Source organism: Marmota monax, unplaced genomic scaffold (genome assembly GCF_021218885.2).
Source record: "Marmota monax isolate L192 unplaced genomic scaffold, Marmota_monax_Labrador192_F-V1.1 WCK01_AAM20220418_F8-fsc00078, whole genome shotgun sequence".
Taxonomy (NCBI): domain Eukaryota; kingdom Metazoa; phylum Chordata; class Mammalia; order Rodentia; family Sciuridae; genus Marmota; species Marmota monax.
This window is the reverse complement of record NW_026694865.1, coordinates 8,324,308-8,345,028: the sequence shown is the minus strand read 5'-3', so window position 1 is coordinate 8,345,028 and position 20,721 is coordinate 8,324,308. Positions and strand designations below refer to the sequence as shown.

The window sequence follows — 20,721 nt, the reverse complement described above, 5'->3', positions numbered from 1 at the left end:
GGTGTCGGGATTGGTCTGAACAGTGTCTGCTGCAGTTTGTAGTCCTATTTATGCTGCATACTTGCACTCCAGTAAAAGTAGGCTTCTCTTCATAATCTGAGAGCGCAGTTATGTCCGATTTTTCCCCCTAAGATTATGAAATGAAGCTCCTGCCTCTAATGGTATGTGTACCCTTACTCTGATTCTAAATTAAAATAAGCTTATCATGTCTGGTAACAATTATTTTTCCCCACAAATTTGATTTACTTTTTAATTAGACCAAATCTGGTCTATGTAATGAAGCATGTCCATTTAATGTAGGTATTTAATTGTGCATGTTCTTGCTCATCCTGTGCGGGTAGAACTTCCTGAGGAGGTCAGTCCCCTCTCCATCAGAACAAACCTGTGAGGTCACAGTTTCCTGATTTGTGTTGGCTCCTGTTTTCACCTGGGCTGTCCCCTGGCCAAGCTGTTACACAGTCTTCATGCCTGTCTCCACCTAGCCTTCATGTGTGCTATCTAGCAGGACAATTCACAGTTTAAAAAATATAATAAGAAGTTTGGACTTGTGACAGGACCAAATTAGAGATACAGCCACCAGAAATTTTAGTCACATAGTTTGTGAATGAGGCATATAGGGGTATGTTTACCAAGTATATTTCTTTTTAAGTTTTTAAAAAATTATTGGGCTGGGGATGTGGCTCAAGCGGTAACGGGCTTGCCTGGCATGCGCGGGGCGCTGGGTTTGATCCTCAGCACCACATAAAAATGAAATAAAGATGTTGTGTCCACCGAAAACTAAAAAATAAATATTAAAAAAAATTCTCTCTCTTTAAAAAAATTACTTAGCCTTTTTGTTCATTGTCAGCATAATATGGATATTTTTATGAAAATCTGTTTCAGTTTTCTCCACTCTTCAATATTTTTTAAATTTTTTTTATTTGTTTTAATTAGTTATATATGACAGTAGAATGCACGTGTATTCTTTGATATATCATACATAGATGGGATATAATTTCTCATTTTTCTTCAATATTTTTTTGGCTCGGTACCACTTTAGTGAAGATACTCATTTAGAAAAATGAAAATCAGTCAAAAAGACTTAGAGTTTACAGGGATTTTAGGATTATTTAATGTATTCTCTCCCTATGGATGGGGGAAATAGAAGAGATACAGAGAGAAAGAGAGATGGAGAGAGAGGGAGACAGAGGGAGAGAGAGAAAGCACAAAACTGTCAAGAGCTGGAAGCCAGAAAAAAGCCAGGTCTCCCAAATTGAGTCTGGTATGCTTTATCTACATGACAGTTTTGCTTAGGTCACCTGCAAAGAGGCCCAGAAAGGGACACTTGATTGGAGTATACAGTAAATACAACACACAATCTAATAATCATATATTAATTTAATGCTTTTCTGTGTTCAGAAAATGCTGGCAGACAGCATGGCATGTGTTTTTAACCCACTGAGGCCTTGTGTGTGTGTATGTGTGTGTGAGCGCGCGCGCATGCACGCGTGCACATCATGCCAGGTATAGGGAAGGTACAGGCAGGTACCGTGAGCTGGTAATTTGCTGTATTGAAGTTCACAGTTTATGTGGCAAATATACATGGTTATTGGGAGAGCCAGGACTTGGCCCTGATTTCAGTGAAGTCTGACCTTTTTGCTGTGTTTTAAATGCAGGATGTTCTCTAGAGGATGCTGGAAGTTGCAGTGCAGGCTAGGGGACTACTGGGAAGTGTTTCTAGAGAAGTGGGGAGAGTTGATGCAAGAAGCATTGTTGATCAAAGAAATTGATAAAAAAAAAAGAAGATAGATATAAAGAATTAAGTCTTGAAACAGCAACAAGAAAACATTATAATAATGGCTAATTTCAGGCCTCTTAAAGACATGGTGGAAAACGTTTATCAAAGTAAAAGTCTGTGTAGACCTTATTGTATTGGAGAAAGTGAGAGATGCTGATGAATTTTTTTTTTAACCTCCAATCGAGTGTATATGATAAAAATTGAAGGTAACTCTATGTGATGGGTACAAAGTATTCTCTGCACAATTCTTTCAAGATTTTAGTGTGTTTAAAATTTTTCATAATCATAGGGAAAAAATTGAAGACTAAAAGAATGGAAATAGACTGTATGGAAACAATGAAAGAAACCAGCCTTGTTTAATTCTTAGTAAGGTTTTTAATTACTGGTCAAAACGACAAAAAGAAATAGTCTGTATTTCTAGAGTCAACTGTAGTCATACACCAGTGGGGGTGGGGTGGGGTGGTTGGGCATAACAGATAACTTCACCCCTGGGATGGGTGCAGGGTGAATTATGGAAACAAAGCCAGAAAAGGTGTGGTAAATGGAATGCACAAGCTGGGCGTGGTGGCACATAGCCATGAGTTCAAAGCCAGCCTCAGCAACTTAGGGAGGCCCTGAGGAACTTAGTGAGACCCTGTCTCAAAAGAAAACACTGAGGATATGGCTCAGTGGTTATTCGCCTTGTGTACAATCCTAGGTACCAAAAAAAAAAATGCACAAAAATAGATGTAAGTACTTTTAAATAAGTTGAGCAATCACACCAAAGTAAATTAAACTCAGAAGTTTATAGACAGAGGTTCTTTTACTGAGTAGGATTTTTTAAGTCCAGTCTGTACCATAAAAGACAACACTGAAAGAAAGCATGTGGAAAATGATGCACCAGGAAGTGCCTAGTTAAAGCTGGCAAAGCCATATTTAATGTCCCACAAAATAAACACTTTTAAGCAAACAAAGCCTAAGTAGAGATACAGAAGATCATTATAAAGATAAAAGGACTAATTCACCAGGATAGATGATAGTTGTGAACCTGTTGCCTTAAATAAATATAAATGAAAAATAAGCAGCATTACAAAAATTCAGATGCCCAGTTTCAGTGGAGTGATTTAACATACCCACTACAGTAAGTGATTAGTAGAACAAGATCAAAAGGAATTAAGAAAGAAAATTAAGAAGTAATTGAATAAAAACCACAAAGAAAACTAATAAATCAAAAAACTGGTTCTTTGAAAAAAGTAATAAACTTATGAAAACCTTGAGTAAGTTTGATCAAGAAGAAGGAAGCCAAAGTATTATTAGTAAAGACAGTGGAGCAGAACTACAGAGGAAAGTATTTTAAGAAGCATAAAAGAATGTGATGAGAACATGAAGCCCAGCCCACAAAAAAAGAAAATTTAGACAAAATGGATAATTAGGACATCTAAATAAATGTGTAATCTTGAAAGAAATTGCCTTACCAGTTTAAAATATACTACTCAAAAAACAAAAACTAAGCCCAGGTTATTTCAGAGAATAGACAAAAAAATAAAGCTCCTCACATTTTTTTAAAATTAGCAGAACCACAATACTAAAACTTAGTACAGACCATACATAGCTTCTAACCAAATACAGATATCCTCCCCAAAAGGTAAAATATTAACAAACCAAATCCAACATATATGTTTGTGTGTAATTCAAAGTTATAACTAAAAAGAGTCTCCATCATGGAGGCAATAGTCATGTTTTCAAGGAATAATCTGAGTGCTTTCTATACGGTAGACTTTGGGGATACAGCATGAAGAATACATTCCTGCCCTCATAAGCCTTTTATTTAGTGCAGAGGTAGAGTTCAAGTAATAATTGAGTAAAATACATAATACGTGAAATGACAAAAAAAAACTAGAAAGAGAATAGAGAGTATGTGTCTTTTAGGGAGTGAGGGGGAAGTTGGTCAATTTAAGATGGATGGGCAAGGAACTCAGCACAAAGAAGCCAATACTTGAGCTTCTGTTTATGTAACACATGATGTTAGCATATTTGGAAAAAACTGCATGATTGTCTTTATTATTGGAAAGAAAGAATTTGATGAGATGATATAATCTTGATGGAAAGAAAAAGAGAAACTTTGTGGCACACCAGGAATACATGGAAACTTCTTCAGTCTACTAAAGAATATCTATAACAAGTATCATAATTTAATATTAGAAGCATTTCCATTATTGTCAGGAAGGATGACGCAACCAGTGCTTCCTGTCGACTCAATACCGAATATTCTAACAGGTACCATAAGGAAAGAAAAAGAGATAAAAGATACCAGGATTGGAATAACAAACTGTCCATAGTTGTAGATGATATGATTATCTATGTAAGTAATCTAGTCAATCTACATAGAAGCTTTTTAGAATTAATGAGGTTAAGCAAGGTTTCTAGAAAAAAATCAATATATTAAAGCAAATAGTATTGCCATACACAATCAACGGACAAAATGTAATTGAAAAAGGAAGATACCTTTTATAATTGTAACAAAAGCATAATTTACCTAGGAAGGAAGCTATCCAACAATCCCCAAGATCTAGCCAATAAAATGATAGTTTATTAAAGAGCATAAAATGTCTGAATAAATGGAATGGTTTGCTATGATAATGAATAGGAAGACTTGATTTTAGATAACATTTCTACCCAACTTTATCTACAGAGTCTATTTAATTTCAAACAAAACCCACTTAGTTAGTAATGAGAAAATATATTCTTAATATGGATATCTTAATTAAGCTATTAAAATTTAAACTAAAGAAAGGCTCAAGAAAGGCAAAGGCTAATTGAATATACATGGAAGATCATTCAACTTTTTGTAAAATATTAAAACACTATATCGTCATAGGTTGATATAATTGTTCAAAAGATGGTTAAGCCTGCCTCTATTAAAATTAAATTTTATTAAGCAAAGACATCACTAAGTTAAAAGCAAAACCGCAAGCCAGAAAAAGAAATTTGCACATTTGCAGTGTAAACTACCCAGAACAAATTAATATCCAGAAGATATTAAAGAAAACTAAGAAAAAGATCATTAGGATATCAATATGCACTCTAAAAAGGAGGAAACTTTATTAGCTTATAAGATGAATAGATATTCAAATAAGTAATCCAAGAAATACAAAAGCACCAAGGATATAGCATTTTATGTCTATTGGATGGGTACAAATTTAGATGTGTAAAAATGCCAATGTACTTTACAGAGGAAACAAGATGTTTGAGAATATGTATCTTTGTCTTTAGAAATATACACACAAAGAAAAACAGGGTATATTATTGTTTATACAGAGAAGGAGATGTAGGAACATAGTAACATATTCATGGGCACCAATAAAGTAGCAACCATTAGATAAAGAAGGGATGTAGGATTTTAGCTAAATCCATATCTCTGGTTGGGGATAGAGCTCAGTGGTAGAGTCCTTGCCTAGAATTTACAGAGCAGTGGGTTCAATCTTCAGCACCATAAAAAATAAATAAAATAAATCCATATATCTAATAGAGAGGTAACAATCATAAAGCAAATATTAACGTATATTTCTCCTTGACAGTAGGTGTATAAATTATGAGGCACATACTTTTCTATAATTTGAAATGTTTCAGAGTTCACATCTCAATATTAACATGAGAGAACAGCTTGCATTCACTGAGGTTGGATATATAATGTGTGGCAAAGGCAAAATGCACATGTGTTGGAGACCAGGTGAAAAGGTTCCGTCCCTCTGTATATTATGAGAAGAAAAAGCCCAATGGGGGGTGTAGGCAGGCAGATAACAGGCTGAGGAAACCTTTGTCATGATGGATGACCCTATGTGGGTATTCCTGGGAAGGGTCTCTCTGAGAAAACAAAGCAACCAGGATGTGAGTCTGTGTTTTAAGAAATTTAGAGTGGACTTGGAAATTTTCTGCCACACATTCAAGATAATACTGCTGTCAATAGCAAAGCTCTTGGCACAGTAGGAGGTCTCAAGTCAGTTTTTCCCCTGGCATCAGTTCAGACACACATTTGCCATTCTGACCTGGTCCTCTGTGTGCTTTGTCAGAATAATTTGGCTGTAGATTCTATTCTCAAACTAGCAACGAAGCAGGCGTTTCAGCTTTTATTTTTCATCAGCTGTCTTAACCTCCCCTTCTTACCACCCCCCTCACACTGGGATCCTCACAGCCCAGAGCTCTCCTTTCAGATTGGGGATGTGATAGCCACTTGGTGGCACATTTGCTGTTTGGTCCTAACATAGCCTTCTAAGGTTGGTGCTTAACTCCCTAACTACTTCCAAACTCAAACTGTCAAACTGGGAGCCCTGAGCTGAGCTTCTGAGCTTACATTAAAGGGCACTTGGATTGGTTCAGGATCACAGAGTCACCAGGTGGCTGAGATAGTTCTTCAGACTCAAACCCTGTGCTCCTAGCATGCTGCTGTGGTTTGAATGTGTCCCCTCCAGAATCCAGGTGTTTGCCCATGTGATAGTATTAACAGGCAGGGCCTTTGGGAGGCCATTAAGCCATGAGGCCATTTCCCTCCTGGGTGGGATTGGGGCCCTTATGACAGAGGCTTCCTGTAGCAGTCTCCTAGCTTGCTGTTCAGCTATAGGAGGGAGGACAGCTTCCCTGGGCTCTGAAGGTCACAGCTCTCACCAAACAGCAAACCTGCCAGTGCCCCAGTCTCAGGCATCCTGGCCTCCAGAACTCTAAGTTACTTTTCTTTATGAATTGCTCTGACTACTGTATTCTGCTGTTGTCAGCACACGGGGCTAACACATGCCACCCCACTCTTTCTCACACCCTAGGCATTTCCCTACTTGGTCCGTGCTTTCTTCTACTCCTATCATCACCTCAGGTCACCAGGACTTAACCAGCCCTCTCGGTAATACAGACATTTAATCTCGAGTCTGGATTCAAATCCCCATGTGTCTGATGAGTAATTTGAGCATTCTGCCCACTGTGCCAGTGGTTCTTCAACTTATGTCAGAATTGTTTAGAGGGCTGTGAATATGGACTGCTGGGTTCATCCCTGGAGCCTCTTACTAAGCAGGTCTAGGGTGAAGCCTGAAAACTGGCATTTCTTGCAGGTACCTAGATGGTTTTGGTGCTGTTGGTCCTGGGGTCAACAGTTTGAGAACCGTATGTGATAGTAAATTTGAGTTGTTATTGTTAATCACTGGGTGATTTGATGTAAAGGTTGGAATAAGGAAATCTATGTTCCAGTGTCCTCTGGGTGACACCAGCTCCGCTGTATCACTACCTCCCTCCATTCTTGCACCCTCTGCTGGTGAAGCCCTCCACTGCTTCTCATGTGTTCATACTGACGCCCTTACTCCTCATGAATGAGGCACTTGCCTTGTTTTCAGTTCATAAAAGAAATAAGAATCCTAGGTAGGAATCATTCCTGCTTTTCAGGGGATAAAAAAAAAGCTTAGAGAGGTGGTAACTTTCCCTGGGTCATGCAATTGCTTGGTGGAAACCCTGGGACAGATAAGAGGCAGTTAACATTTCTCCAAATGATATCAGCCTCCCCATGTTCTTGTAACTTATTGCCCTCTTTTTGACTCCTCTGTTGTGATTCCTTGTACAGGCAGCTTAAAAATGAGGTTTTATTATTATATACAGTGGAATGTTATTCAGCCTTAGAGAAGATTCTGCCATTTGTGACAACATGGATGAACCTAAAGGACATACTAAGTAAAAAAGCCAAAAATTGAAATGCTGCATGATCTCACCAATATGAGGACTTAAACAACCACTACCACCTTGAAATACATAGAAACAGTAGAAAGATGGCTACCAGAATAATTCTGGGAACAAGGGGACATGGAGGTCAAAGGGTACAGTTTCAGTTGTGTAGGATAAATAAGTCTAGAAATCTAATATATAAGATGAAGACTCTAGTTAATATTGTGTACTGGAAAGTTACTAAGAGATTTTAGGTACTTTTACCACAAAAAAGTAACTCTGTGAGATATGTAAATTTGCTTGGCTGCAATAATCATTTCAGTTTGTATGTGTATCTCAAAGCAGCATGTATGTATTTATATATAAAATAAAAATACCGTTACATCTTATCTTTAAAAAAGGAAGAAAATGAGGTTTTAGTGAACACCTGGGTTTGAATCCAGATCCTGTTCCATCAAATATGATAATTATTAAATTCCTCTTCTGATTCTTTTGGCTTCTGGGTGTTTCTAAAATATTATCTGTCACTAAAGGCCCCTATTATAATCTGATTGAGTGTTCCATGGATCTTCTTGTCTGAAGAGTCCGAGGTACTGCTCACATGGGTTGGCATTTGACTAAAGGGTACTGGAGGTGCCAGGTGTGCAGTAGTCAAGATCACGTCTCTGAGCCTGCAGACAAGTTTGATCTGCTGGCTCTGGTGTGAGGGACTCACTCAGCATCTCTGACCCTCAGAGTACCTGTATAAAATGGGATCTTTTCATCCTAGGGCTTTTGTCAGAATTTAATTACGTGTGTAAATCACCTGAAATGGTGTTTGACCATCAATAAATGGCAGCTGCTGATAGTAGAAATCCTCTGTCCTCTGTTGGTTAGATAGTTCAAAAAGTTGTTTAAAGTATAGAGTCATAACAAGTAATATCTCCCTCTCAAAAACCTTAACTTTCATCTTATTCATCCATTTCCCAGTCTTTCACATAGGACCCAGATTTTTTTTCCTTGTGTGCATCCCCAGTTCAGCTTCTGCCTGTCTTTCTTATAAAAGCCACACACAGTGCCTCTGTGAGGGAACTTAAAGACCATCATGAAGCAATCTGCAGACAGAATATTTTTAGATTTTTTTTCCTTTTAAGGATTTTATAATTGTCTTTCCTGTCTCTAATAACTCTTTGTGAATATATACTTTTAGGAAGCATTGAGTAGCTCAGTTTTTATCCTGTGGCAGCAGTAAGTGGGGTATGTCTAGGTATTATGTAATCATGCATTATACAGCCAACTGCCATAAAATGGAGCACAGTGCAGCTGATTTAGCCAAAGCAAAATTTAGGGGTCATAGGAGAGGAGTTAATTTATTGCAAATTTTCAACTTCCTGTAGGTCTCAATAAGAAGAGCACTGGTCTACTCACTGGGGAAATGGGAGGTCTGTTAGTACCACTGCATTCAGCAAGGGTGATACTTAAATGACTGGCTGTGGGGTTTGTAGGGGGAGTGAGGTCTAAATGCAGGTCTGTTAGATGGCTCCCCTTTTATGGTAGGAATATTTAAGGGGGCAGTGGGAGCAACTTTATTTGGCCATAGCCTACTTAATTAGAAAATTTTCATTCAGGTTTGACAATCTGACCCATTTTCTCAGAGAAGGCTAACACATTTCCCTTGTAACCACATCTCAAATATTGAGGAAACTTGCAGACTGTCTTGGTAATCAAAACAACTGAGCTGGAACTGCTGCCCTGCTGGCTGGCAGGTAGTGGTGACAGGCTGCCTGCACCCTCCTGTATTGTGCTGACACTGTGTTGATATGCTGAGGGAGAAATACATATACTTCCTATTTTAAAATTATTTTTCTTCGCTTTTATTGGTGCATTACAGTTATATGTAATAGTTGGGTTTCTTCTGACATAATCATACATGCATGGAGTTTAATTTACTCCATTTCCTGATGCTCCACCACCACCACTTCCCTCCTCCCTTTCCCTGTTCTCGTTTCCTCTACTCAACTGGACTTCCTTTCACTTATTTATTTATTTATGATGCGTTATAGATACACATAAGGGTGGAAGTCACTGTAGTATATTTATACATATACTACAGCATAATTTTGTCACATTTATTCTACCTTATCCCCATTTTGTCCTTCTTCTCTCCCTCTAAATCTCTTTCTTCTACTCCACTGATCTTCCCTATATCTGTATGATATCTGACCCCACCTTTTTCTCCTCATCTAGCTTTTGCATATGAAAAAAGACATTCAACCCTTGATTTTCTGAGTCTGACTTATTTCACTTAGCATAATGTTTTCTAGTTCTATCCATTAACCAGCAAAAGCCAAAATTTCATTTTTCTTTGTGGCTGAGTAAAACTCCATTGTGTAAATATACAACATTTTCTTAATCCATTCCTCTATTGACAGGCAACTGGGCTGGTTCCGTATCTTGGCTATAGTGAGTTGTATTACTATAAATGTTGATGAGGCTGTATTGCTATCGCATGCTGATTTTAGTTCTTTGGGATAAATACCAAGGAGTGATATAACTGGGTCATATGGTGGTTACATTCTTAGTTTGTTGAGGAATCTCCATACTGCTTTCCAGGATGGTTATACTAATTTATGGTCCCATCAACAATATATGAGTGTGCCTTTTCCCCCACATCCTCTTCAGAATTTATTATTATTTATATTCTTGATTGCCATTCTGACTAGAGTGAGATGAAATCTCAATGTAGTTTTGATTTGAGTTTACCTGATTTCCAGGGATATTGAACATTTTTCCATATATTGTTAGCCACTTGTATTTCTTCTTTTGAGAATAAAACCCAAGAATCAGTAAGTGGTACATCAAATTAAAGAGCTTCTGCTCAATAAAGGAAATACTAAGGAACAGGAAGAAGAAGCCTACAGAACGGGAGAAAATCTTTGCCAGCTCCTCCTGATGGGGATTAATATCCAGAATATATAAAGAACTCAAAAAGCTTAATACCAAGCAAACAAATAGCCCAATCACAAAATGGACGAAAGAACTAAACAGACTTTCTCAATTTTTTTTAAACTCATCCAAAGTCAACTCCAGAGATACAAGGGGTCTCCAGTGCCCCTTTGAGGTTGTTCTTGGTACCTGCTACAAAATAGGTAGGGAACCAACTCAGGTGGGCCAGCTGTGCAGTTTGAATGGGGAGGGAGATTGTTGCAGCACAGAATTTCTTGCCATAGATGTCCAGGCTTGTCTCCCCTAGCCAGGCCACTGGACACCACCACACAGCATTCTGATAACATTGTTCTGAGGGTGCTTGACATGGAGGCCTTTTTGTCACCCTCAGGCAGGGCTCTCTGTGGATGGCATGTGAGCTACTGACCAGAGGCTTACCACAGTAGTCGGCTCATGATGACCCCAATTATCCTGAGGAGCATGCTCCCTGGGGGAGCCTGATGGCAGCTGTGTTCACGTGGGCTCCCTCTGGGAGCTCAGAGGCTGTTGCTGCAGTCCTGTGGCCTAAGTCAAGTCTGTACCTCTCTGTGACTCCTCTTTTTGGTGCTTCCTGTTCTCTCTCACTTTTATCCACAAAGTTGCTTAATGATAGTCCTAACAGTTAATGTTGCTGATGAGCTGTATCTTAGATCCCTCCTGCTGAATGGCTTGGGGTCTTTGGATGAGGCCAGAGTACTCACTCTACTGGTACTCAGACAACATCCATGAATCCATAGGAAATCTCACTTTTGCTGACAGAAGTCCTTTGCAGATTGACCAGACAACAATCCTTAGTCAAGTATTCATGGAATCTGACCATTCCTATTTATTTGTTTGTTTATTGCTTGAGTATTTTAAAGCAAACCCAGTCATTCTATTATTTATTCTGTAGGTACTTCAGTCTTTCTCTAACAATGAACAATAATTTTTAATGATTTTAAAAATATAAACTTTTTAAAATTAAACACACACCATAGATCCATCTTAACATTTAGCGAAATTAGTGATAATTCCTTAACATCATCTAATACCTAGTCTAAGTTAACATTTCTCCCATTGTCTCAAAAACACCACTTTATACTTTATTAACAGGATCCTCACAAGGCCTACAAATTACATTTGGATGATGTATGTTTTTTGTTAAAAGCCTTGTTGAGATAGAGTTCACATGTTACAATTTGCACTTTTGGAGTACACAATTTGATGCTTTTAGTGTATTCATAGGATTCTACAGCCACTAGATTATGAGATCTAGTTTTGCAATGGTTTTGTCTCCCCTAAGAGAAACCCTTTGCCTATTAGCAGTCACTCTGCATTTCCCCAAGACCCCTCCCCAGTCATGGAAGTTCCTAACCCTTTCTGTCTCTGTTGCTTTGCCTATCCTGGGCATTTCATCAGTAGAATCATTGTCTTGTGACTGGCTTTTTTGGCTTTAACACAGTGTTTCCATGTTGTAACACGTATTGGTACTTCATCTCTTTGGATTGCTTAATAATTTCCCATTGTATGGAAAAATCACATTGTATTATTCATTCATTAGCTGATGGACATTTGAGTTATTTCCATCATTCAGCATTATGAATAATGCTACTATGGATGTTATTATATACAAGCTTTTGTGTGCATGTTTTCATTTTTTCCATATATATTTACACACACACACTCACACACACACACACACACACAAACACACCATTTTACATTTCCATTAGCAGGGTATGAGATTTCAATTTCTCCATGTTCTTGTCAACATTTGTGATTATTCATTGTTTTGATTGTAGCCATTCTTGTGGGTATATAATTGTATTGCTTTGTGGTTTTTCTTTGTCTATCCCTGATGGCTGATGATGTTGAATGTATTTTCATTGTATATTGGCCATTTGTTTATCTTTAATGAACATCTATTTGGATCCTCTTCCCATTTTTCAATTGGGCAAGTTGTCTTTTTCTTAATTTTAATATATTCTGGATACAGTCCCTTTATTACGTACATAATTTGTGATTTCTCCCATTATGTGGATTCTATTTTCACTTTCTTGGTGGTGTCACTTGCAGTTCAAAAAATAGAGAATTTTGATGTAGTCCAATTTTTCTTTTTCTTTTGCTACACATGCTTGTAGTATCATAGATGAAGTCTTTGCTTAACCCAAATGCAAAAAGACTTATTCCTGTACTTTCTTCTGAGAGTTTTGTAGTTTTAGCTATAGTAATTTTTACAAATATGGTTATATTTGCAGTTATAATTAGTTGCATTACCATTCAATCTGTTATCCACATTTAGTTGGTTTTTTTTAATTTTTTATTTGTTTTAATCAGTTACACATGACAGTAAATGACCTTGACATATCATATATTTGAATCAGATGGGATATAATTTCTCATTTTTCTGAGTGTACAGGTTGCAGAATCACATTGGTCATGCAGTCATGTATCTACACACAGGAATGTCTATTTCATTCTTCTATCCTTCCTTTCCCTCCATCCCCTCCCCTCCCCTCCCATCACTTCTCTCTACCCAATCTAAGGTGACACTATTCTTTTTTTTTTCCCTCACATCTTCATACATGTATTTTGTGTAACGATGATGGTCTCCTTCCACTTTCCATGCAATTCCCCTTCTCTCTCCCTTTCCCTCCCACCTCTCTTCCCTATCTAGAGATAATCTTCTTCCCATGCTGTTCCTCCCTACCCCATTTTGAGTCACCCTCCTTATATAAGAGAAGACATTTGGCATTTGTTTTTTGGCATTTGCTGGGAAATGGATGGCATTTAGTTGGTTTTAGTGCATGATGTGAGATGGGTGTCCAAATTCTTTCTTGTGTGTGTAGAAGTCTTGTTGTCTTAGCACCATTTGTTTGAAATGAACAAAAAACTTTACTTACTAAATTGTCTTGTAATCCTCGTTGAAAATCAATTGACCATAAAAGTTGTGTGTTAATCTCTTTCAATTCTGTCTCACTGGACTGTGTGTCTATTACATCAGTACTGCACAGTCCCTGTTACTGTAGCTTTGTAGGAAACACATTAGTTAAATCCCTTTTAATATGTTTCTGTGTCCTCTCTTTTACCACCACCACCAAACCATTTAGGAGGAGCCTGGGTATTTTTATAGAATTCCTCATGCTTCGCTGTGGTTGATTGTATCCTGATGGTGTCACTACATATTCCTCTGTTCCCCTTTCTATAAACTCATATTCAGATCCAGGAACTCACCTAAATTCTGGTTGTTGTGTGTGCACTTATTCCTCATTGTCAGGAATAATTCTTGGTAGTGCTGTATGTTTCCTGCTGCATCAGTTCGGAGGCATCTGTTGTCTGGTTATCCTACTTTTAGTAATATTAAAATTAGCCATTGGGTTTAGATGTTATCAGACTAATCCATCTACTACAAAATTCCCTATCAGTTTGTCATTGATTCATTTTAGGAGCCCTTGATGTTTGATTTGATCTATAGATTATATTCCTAAGAGTTTTAAATTGCTGATTTGGGACTTCTATCATTCCTTCTATATTTATTGAATCTTTCCATCATCCACAGATAAAAATGTTAACATAATGTTTGTTTCTTTCCCTTTATCAGTTTTCAGTATAAATTGATACCCCAACAACCCCCTAAAGTGAAAAATGATTTTTTTTACAATTATGGATTTTATATATCTATGCTTTAATTATTATAGTAATTAAATTTTTTTGATGCTAAAATTGTCCCTTCATCTGAAATTAATTATACGATGTCTGGGATTTGCTTTAGAATAATCCATGGCAGGGCTGTGGAAGGGGGACATAGAAGAGTCATGATTGGCCATAAGTTGATTATGATGGGTTCATTTTGTTAGCCTGTCTTTTTTTGTATAAAATCTTAAAAATCATCTCCTTTTGGACAATGGGTGTTCCTTGAACTGACTCTGGTGTCATCTTGACAGCTTTCTTGATCTAAGACCTAAGAAGTCTTGGGAGCATTGAGTACGTTGTCTACCCCAGGCCTAGACTGAATCATTTCTCCAGGACTCACTGGTTCCTTTTAGTGGAAATAGTGTTTAAAGACCACCTACTCAAGGCACTGGGGGGCTTATCAAGTTGTGCTTGCTTCTGGCCCTTTCCACATCACAGCTAGAAAATATGTTTCTCATAAAAAGAAAAATGAACTGGTTCCTCAGGCCAGTATTTTTAACTCCGAGAAAAGATTGCAAAGTTTTTAGTGAAGTGTTTTTATCTATTTTATGCTGAAAATCTTGACTTCTAACAATAAACATAATTACTCATTTACTTTATCCTAATTATATGAATCATCTTGCTTATATATAATCTACTACATTGATTTCATATAATGTGTGCAGAGAGGAGGGGAGAGAAAGGTGTTGATTTTAAAATATCAATATTTTTACTTACATGTCTTCTATGGTTCATTTCACTTTTAAGATATATTCCTCTAGGGATATATAGTCAAAAGACTATTCTTTAAAGTTACTTGAAATATTTTTCTTTGTAGAAACAGTGTCAATATGGTACACTGTTAAGTACATTTCTGTTTGCCTTAGATTTTTTGATGTTGCTTTTGTGCAACTGTATGTGATTTCAAAGTAAAAAACTTTAATATACAAGGAATATTCAGAGGAACCTACTCTAATCTTTGCCCTTTCTCCTTGTGTTCCCCTTCTTATCAGAACCACTTTCATTAGTGCTAGGTTTATTCTTCTATTACATTTTAAAATAAATAGACAATATAAAAAGTATTTTTAAATAAGAAATATTTTTTTCTTCTTAGAAAGGGTAGCATACTGTATATTCTTATCCTTTATCTTTGACTTTACAGTATATCCTAGAAATTTTTCCTTTAATATGTTAGTTTGACCCTCTATTATCAGTCTGGTTTTACCATGTCCTTATTTAAGTGTGTTGTAGGGTATTGCAGCCTGTTATCAATTGTACCATGAAGTATTGGGAGATTTAGTGACTTAACTGTGCATTTTATTATCAGTCTATTTTCTTTGCTACTTATCACAGAACATGATAAATGTTTTACCTTTTCAAATTTCTTTCAGTTTAAAAGAATTCCTGCCCAAAGAGTACATCAAGCAGAGAGGAGCTGAAAAGAGAATATTTCAGGTATTGGAAATGTACAGCAATTTATTATTCTCCTCAATCTCCAACCTCATTCATTAGCATAAGGGGCCTCTGCACATGATAGTTTTGTATGCTTTGCATGTGTTCTTATATAAGTGATTGGTAACTCGAGTAAAGAAGTCGACAGTTCTACTTTGGACAGATTTATTGTCTTAATCCATAGTTTCTTGGTAAAGGTTACTTAGCCTTCTGAGAATAATGTGCATACGTTTATTTTGAAAGTCTTTACACTGGTGGCATTAAAACAAGGTGATAGGCTATTAAACTGCACTGAGGGAGAAGCTACCAATAGCTCTTTTGTCCTAAGATTTGTTTTCTTGAAGCTAGAATTTGAGAACTAATGCCTTTTAAAATCCATTCCAGGCAACACTAAAAAAAGTCTTGTCACCAACTTGATCTTGGAACACCTTTTTGAATCTAAGATTTCAAAGTCTTCTTTGATCTGGAAAAAGAAATAAAAGTTAAAATATAAATCTCATGTGTATAAAACATTATTTCACCTGGTATTGTTTCCAAGCACTATCATGTATAGACAGACAGATATATATATATATATATATATATATATATATATATATATATATATATATATATATATATATATATATACATACATATTCCTCTCTGGAAAGATGTAGATTTAAATTGACATTGTCCTTAGAAGAACATCTTTCTAGCTATCATTTAAAGTGTGGGACCTGAACACTTAAGACATGGAGTCCTTTGAGAATTTGATTATAATTATGGATCTGTTCCTGCCATGCTGTACACAGGTACAAATTATTGGATTCAGTGCGAAACATGTAGGCTATTTGGTTCAAGCTCTAGTTTAAAAGCCCCAAATTGAACTCTCTGTGCTCTTCTCCTTGTTCATCAGATAGCTATGTTATGGAGGGATTCGGATACAAGCATCACTTACCATTCAGAATCCCTGTGTACCCCACCTGTAGTAATCACCTCTCACTAGTCCACCTGCTACCAGAGCTATAGTAATGGGTTTCTTTATACTGTCCCTTTTGCAGGAGCATAAGAACTGTGGAGAGATGAGTGAAATAGAAGCCAAGGTCAAGTATGTAAAGCTAGCCCGGTCCCTCCGGACATACGGTGTATCTTTCTTCCTAGTGAAGGTGAGTTGGGCAGAGTTGGGAGGGTGTTTACCCATGCCTTTGGTTTTCTTTCATTAAAGTGTTTGCTGCTAAGTGTGGTTTGTCACACCTAGATCCCTGGCATTTGGGGATGCAACCTTTGGCCAGTGTGGTCTGAGTTTAACTGAAGCACAATTGTGAAGGGTGTGAATGGCCAGGCTGGTGAGCGAGCCTGGCTGCCTGCATGGCCTCTGGACAGCTGTGCCTTGAATGGGATCACTATGGCTACTGGAAAATCAAGAAGGAGTGAGCTCACTATCGATTGTTCTTTCCCCCTGAGAACATCTTACTCATAACCATCCGAAGTCCTCTGGACTGAGTGAAAATTGTTGACCACTGCAGACAAAACTGAATTCATGTCATATATAGTACTTAATTTGTACATCTAAGACAGGTCGTGGAATTTTGGTAGCCTTCAAATCTGTTTTTATGGAAATCATTTGTCTTTTTGTTACAACAAAGCACATTTCTTTGAAATGCAACCCATGTACGTGCTGGGAAGTCCCTCAATAGATGTCTCCTTAGATTGATTGACAAATCCCCCACTATCATCCTTCCTCTTTTGCTCTTCCTGACCTCAGCTACTCAATGTCTGCATCCCGACTAGTAGGTTTTACTGTTCTCTTGTTTTACGGTGACTCTAGGTCTTTCTGCCCCTTGCCCTTGGCCCTGGAGGAAGCTCTGCTTGCTGCGAGGCTTCTTTTGTTGCTTAAGGCAAATAAGGATGGAATTGAGTGTGTTGTAGCTGCTTTCAGGAACTGAAGTGGGGAGGCTAGAGACAGGATGGGTGAAGGAAGAAGGTTCCTTCCCCATAGCTAAGGAGAACTGCAAAGGAAGGATATTCTGATATTCTCTAGGAGCTTTTCTTGACTTCACCCCTTACTGTGGGGTAAGCTGTTCCCCCAGGGCAAGGAAGAATCAAGATATTTTACTTTGGAGAGGTGTATGTTTCATGCCAGGTAGTTACACCAACCAAACCTGCTCCATTATACACCAGAAAACACTTGGGGCTCTTGCCAATGAAGAAGCCTGTGTCAACCACCTTTACTATTGCTAAGAAAAATAATTTAGAGATGGAAACTTTGATATTTAATAGGAGTTTTAAAATATGAATAAATTTTTGAATGGTACTGGTGCCATCTAGGTAACAACAATTCCATTTACCAATGCTAATAATAATGTTTAGAAAAACGGTTATATGCCAGACATATCTCATTCAAATCTGTTAGGAAGAATGACTACTATTACCTTCTGTTTATAAGCAAGAAAATAAAGACTCAGAGGGATGCAGTTACTTCCCAGGGCCATAAGACAAGTAACCAAAGGAGCCAGGTCTTGAACTGTAGTCTCTGATTCACGGACCATTGTGACCCCTAGCTATGCTGCTTTAGCTGGGATGATCCTGCCCAAGAGAGAGTCACTTGCCTCCTCCATCCCAGCAACCAATTGTACATGACTCTAGGAGAGAAGATCTGCTCATTTTAGGAGCTGGGCTGTCCATTCAGTGTTGTGAAAGGAGCCAGTGAACAATGAGTTCCAGCACCTCCCAGGGTTTAAATGGTTTTCAGCAATCCACTATTGATAATGGCACTGATTTTCACCTATCTTCTTAAGTTTTTCTGTGGTTCTTCAAGTATGAAATTCATATTTGGTATTCACATCTTCTTAAATAACATCAGTTTTTCCCAGTGGCTCAGGAGGCTGAGGCTGGAGGATCATGAGTTCAAAACCAGCCTCAGCAAAAGCAAGGTGCTAAGCAACTCAGCAAGACCCTGTCTCTAAATAAAATACCAAAAATTGGGCTGAGGATGTGGCTCAGTGGTTGAGTGACATGGAGTTCAATTCCAAGTACCAAACAAATAAAAATAAATAACAAAAGAGTTTATACAGAGTCAGTGTCTGTGATGTGTAAAAGATTATGCCTCTTCATATAGGTCAATAAATGTAGGATAATAAATCACAGAAAACCATTGTGAATAGAAGAGCATTGAACAGCAAATTGAAGAAAACATAAATTCCTTCCTTCCCTTCCTTTCTTCCTTTTTCTCCTCTTTTTCTTTAAATTACATCTCTTTGAAGAGAGAGAATGAAGTTGGTAGCACTTACAACCTTTATATACATATTAAAATTAACAGGTATATTTTCATTAATTTTATTTTTGTCATTTGGTACAATGTCAAAAGCACATTGCTTACTTTAATTGTTTGCTTGATGATCCCATTTAGGATGTCACTTTATTTCATAATTGTTTCTAATAAATCCAATTTACTTGACCATAATTTGCAGGAATGATTCAATATCATGAATGAATGAATCTTGAAAATCAAATCAGCAAATGATATCATATGATTTTTATGTAAAGATACTAAGGTTTTTGATGAAATTCAACATCTCCTTAGAAAGATTTCTTTAAATTTCTGGAATGTAAGTATGTCTGTTTAACATAATAGAGTATCAGTTTCAAAGCTATCATCAGTATCATGCTTAACAGAGAAAGGCTAGAGGGAAATCTAACAATTAGGGTCACACAGATTTGCCTTGTCGTCTCATCCCCCGTTAACATTGTTCTGGAAGACCTGAGAAATGCAGAAAGATATAAAAATGAAAGAGCAAAATAATAACCTTGGAAAGTGAATTATAGCTAGTTGCTATGGTTAAACAAGATAAGGAGAATCTTTTTTAAACTTTTTATTTTGAAATAAGTATAAATACATAGGAAGTTAATGGTACAGAATCAAAATGTCAGGTAATGATGAGCATTGGTGAGAATATGAAGAAATTGGAACCCACATATGATGCTGGTAGGAAAGCAGGATGGAGCAGCCACTGTGAAAAGGGTGATGATTGATTAAACATAGAAATGCCGTATGACCCAGCAATTCTACTTTTAGGCAGATACACCCAAAGAGAACTAAAAGCACATGTGCACACAAAATCATGTACATGTATATTTACAGCAGTCTTTAGCTAAACTACAGAAACCCAATGCCCATTGCTGATGAGTGGATAAGCGATTTATGGTATAACCATACAATGCACTATTTGGAGCCATAAAAAAGGATGAAGTACTGATACATGCTGCAACATGGATAAATTTTGTAAATGTTATGCTAAGTGGAAGACACTAGTCACAAAAGACCCCCCACTATATTATTCCATTTATGTGAAATGTTCATAATAGGCAAATCTATATAGAGCTAGGTTAGTTAATGTTTGCTTAGGGGTGTGGTGTGGCAGGGTGCAAAGAATCGGAGATTGATACCTATAGGGTAGTACAGGGTAGCACTGATAACTACAGGGCCCTAACTTGTCTACTGTTAGTAGACAAGGTGCTAAGCAACTCAGTGAGACCCTGTCTCTAAATAAAATACAAAAAATAGGGCTGAGGATGTGGCTCAGTAGTTGAGTGACACCGAGTTTTTGAGAGTTCTTGATTTGTTCTAGGCCCAAATCCTTGACACATACATGGTTTATTTTGATATGACGAGAATGTTCTAAAATTGACTGGTTATAGCAGTACAACTTCATGAATAAAATACATTGAATCATATACTTTAAATGGGTGAATTGTATGGTATGTGACAGTTTTAGTCATCTTTTTTTTTGTGTGGAGGTGGTACTAGGATTAAACTCAGAGGCACTCAATCACTGAGCTACATCCCCAGCCCTGTTTTGTATTTTATTTAGAGATAGGGTCTCACTGCATTGCTTAGCACCTTGCTGTTTCTGAGGCTGGCTTTGAACTCTTGATCCTCCCATCTCAGCCTCCCTAGCTGCTGGGATTACAGAGATACACCCAGCTTTAGTTAGCTTTTTCATTGCTGTGACTAAAGATCTGACAAGAACAATTTTAGAGAAGGAAGAGTTTATTTGGGGGCTCATGGCTTCCAAGTTTTCAGTCTATAGACAGATGGCTCTATTCCTTGGGTCCAGAGGTAAGGCAGAACATCACGGTAGAAGAGTGTGGCAGAGGGAAGCAGCTCACATGATGATCAGTAAGCAAAGAGAGAGACTCTACTCACCAGATTCAAAATA

At 37.4% G+C, this 20,721-nt stretch overlaps 1 protein-coding gene across 7 annotated transcripts in view; it reads left to right on the top strand.

Annotated features, from left to right (window-relative positions):
• Positions 1 to 20,721, top strand: part of Tln2 (talin 2) — a 400,739-nt gene that overhangs the window by 235,216 nt on the left and 144,802 nt on the right. For all 7 annotated transcript variants that reach the window (XM_058573295.1, XM_058573296.1, XM_046426521.1 and 4 more), the window contains 2 exons: positions 15,460 to 15,523; positions 16,564 to 16,668. In XM_058573295.1, the coding sequence (XP_058429278.1) occupies positions 15,460 to 15,523; positions 16,564 to 16,668 (169 nt within the window). The remainder of the gene's footprint in view (positions 1 to 15,459; positions 15,524 to 16,563; positions 16,669 to 20,721) is intronic.